General features: G+C 66.5%; 1 protein-coding gene across 2 annotated transcripts in view; it reads right to left on the minus strand.

Moving 5' to 3' along the window:
• Positions 1 to 325, minus strand: part of LOC104857172 (cytochrome c oxidase subunit 6B2) — a 1,311-nt gene extending 986 nt beyond the window's left edge. The window contains exon 1 of one of the 2 annotated variants that reach the window (XM_010616919.2): positions 156 to 325. In XM_010616919.2, coding sequence (XP_010615221.1) covers positions 156 to 267 — 112 coding nt within the window. In that variant the 5' untranslated portion in view covers positions 268 to 325. Of the gene's footprint in view, positions 1 to 122 lie in introns of both variants that reach the window. The other variant, XM_010616918.3, reaches the window with a different exon arrangement.
• Between the last annotated feature and the right edge of the window lie 6 nt (positions 326 to 331).

Here is a 331-nt window from a genome sequence, read left to right on the forward strand (position 1 = left end):
AAGCCCCTCCATGACTCAGTTCCACTCCTACCAGGACTGGCCCCGCCCTCCGCTCCTGGCCCCGCCCTCCCCGCCTCCCACCCCAACGGTCTCAGGGGTCTTGAGGGTACTCCGCTTCTTGCCTGGCGATTTTCGTCCTGCACCCCAGGTCTCACCCAGGAAGTTTTGGTAGCAGTTACGTGTCTGGTTTTGGTTGGGGAAGCGGGGGTCGAAGGGCGCCGTGGTCCATTTCCCCTTGGGGGGCTTCTGGGCTTCGACACCCAACATCCACAGAGGCGGCTTCCTGCGGAGCGGAGGGGGCTCCGTGGGCCTGGGGTCCCCGCTCCGCCCG

The sequence above is a fragment of the Fukomys damarensis genome, unplaced genomic scaffold (genome assembly GCF_012274545.1).
Source record: "Fukomys damarensis isolate Sample0158 unplaced genomic scaffold, DMR_v1.0_HiC HiC_scaffold_19, whole genome shotgun sequence".
NCBI classification, from domain to species: domain Eukaryota; kingdom Metazoa; phylum Chordata; class Mammalia; order Rodentia; family Bathyergidae; genus Fukomys; species Fukomys damarensis.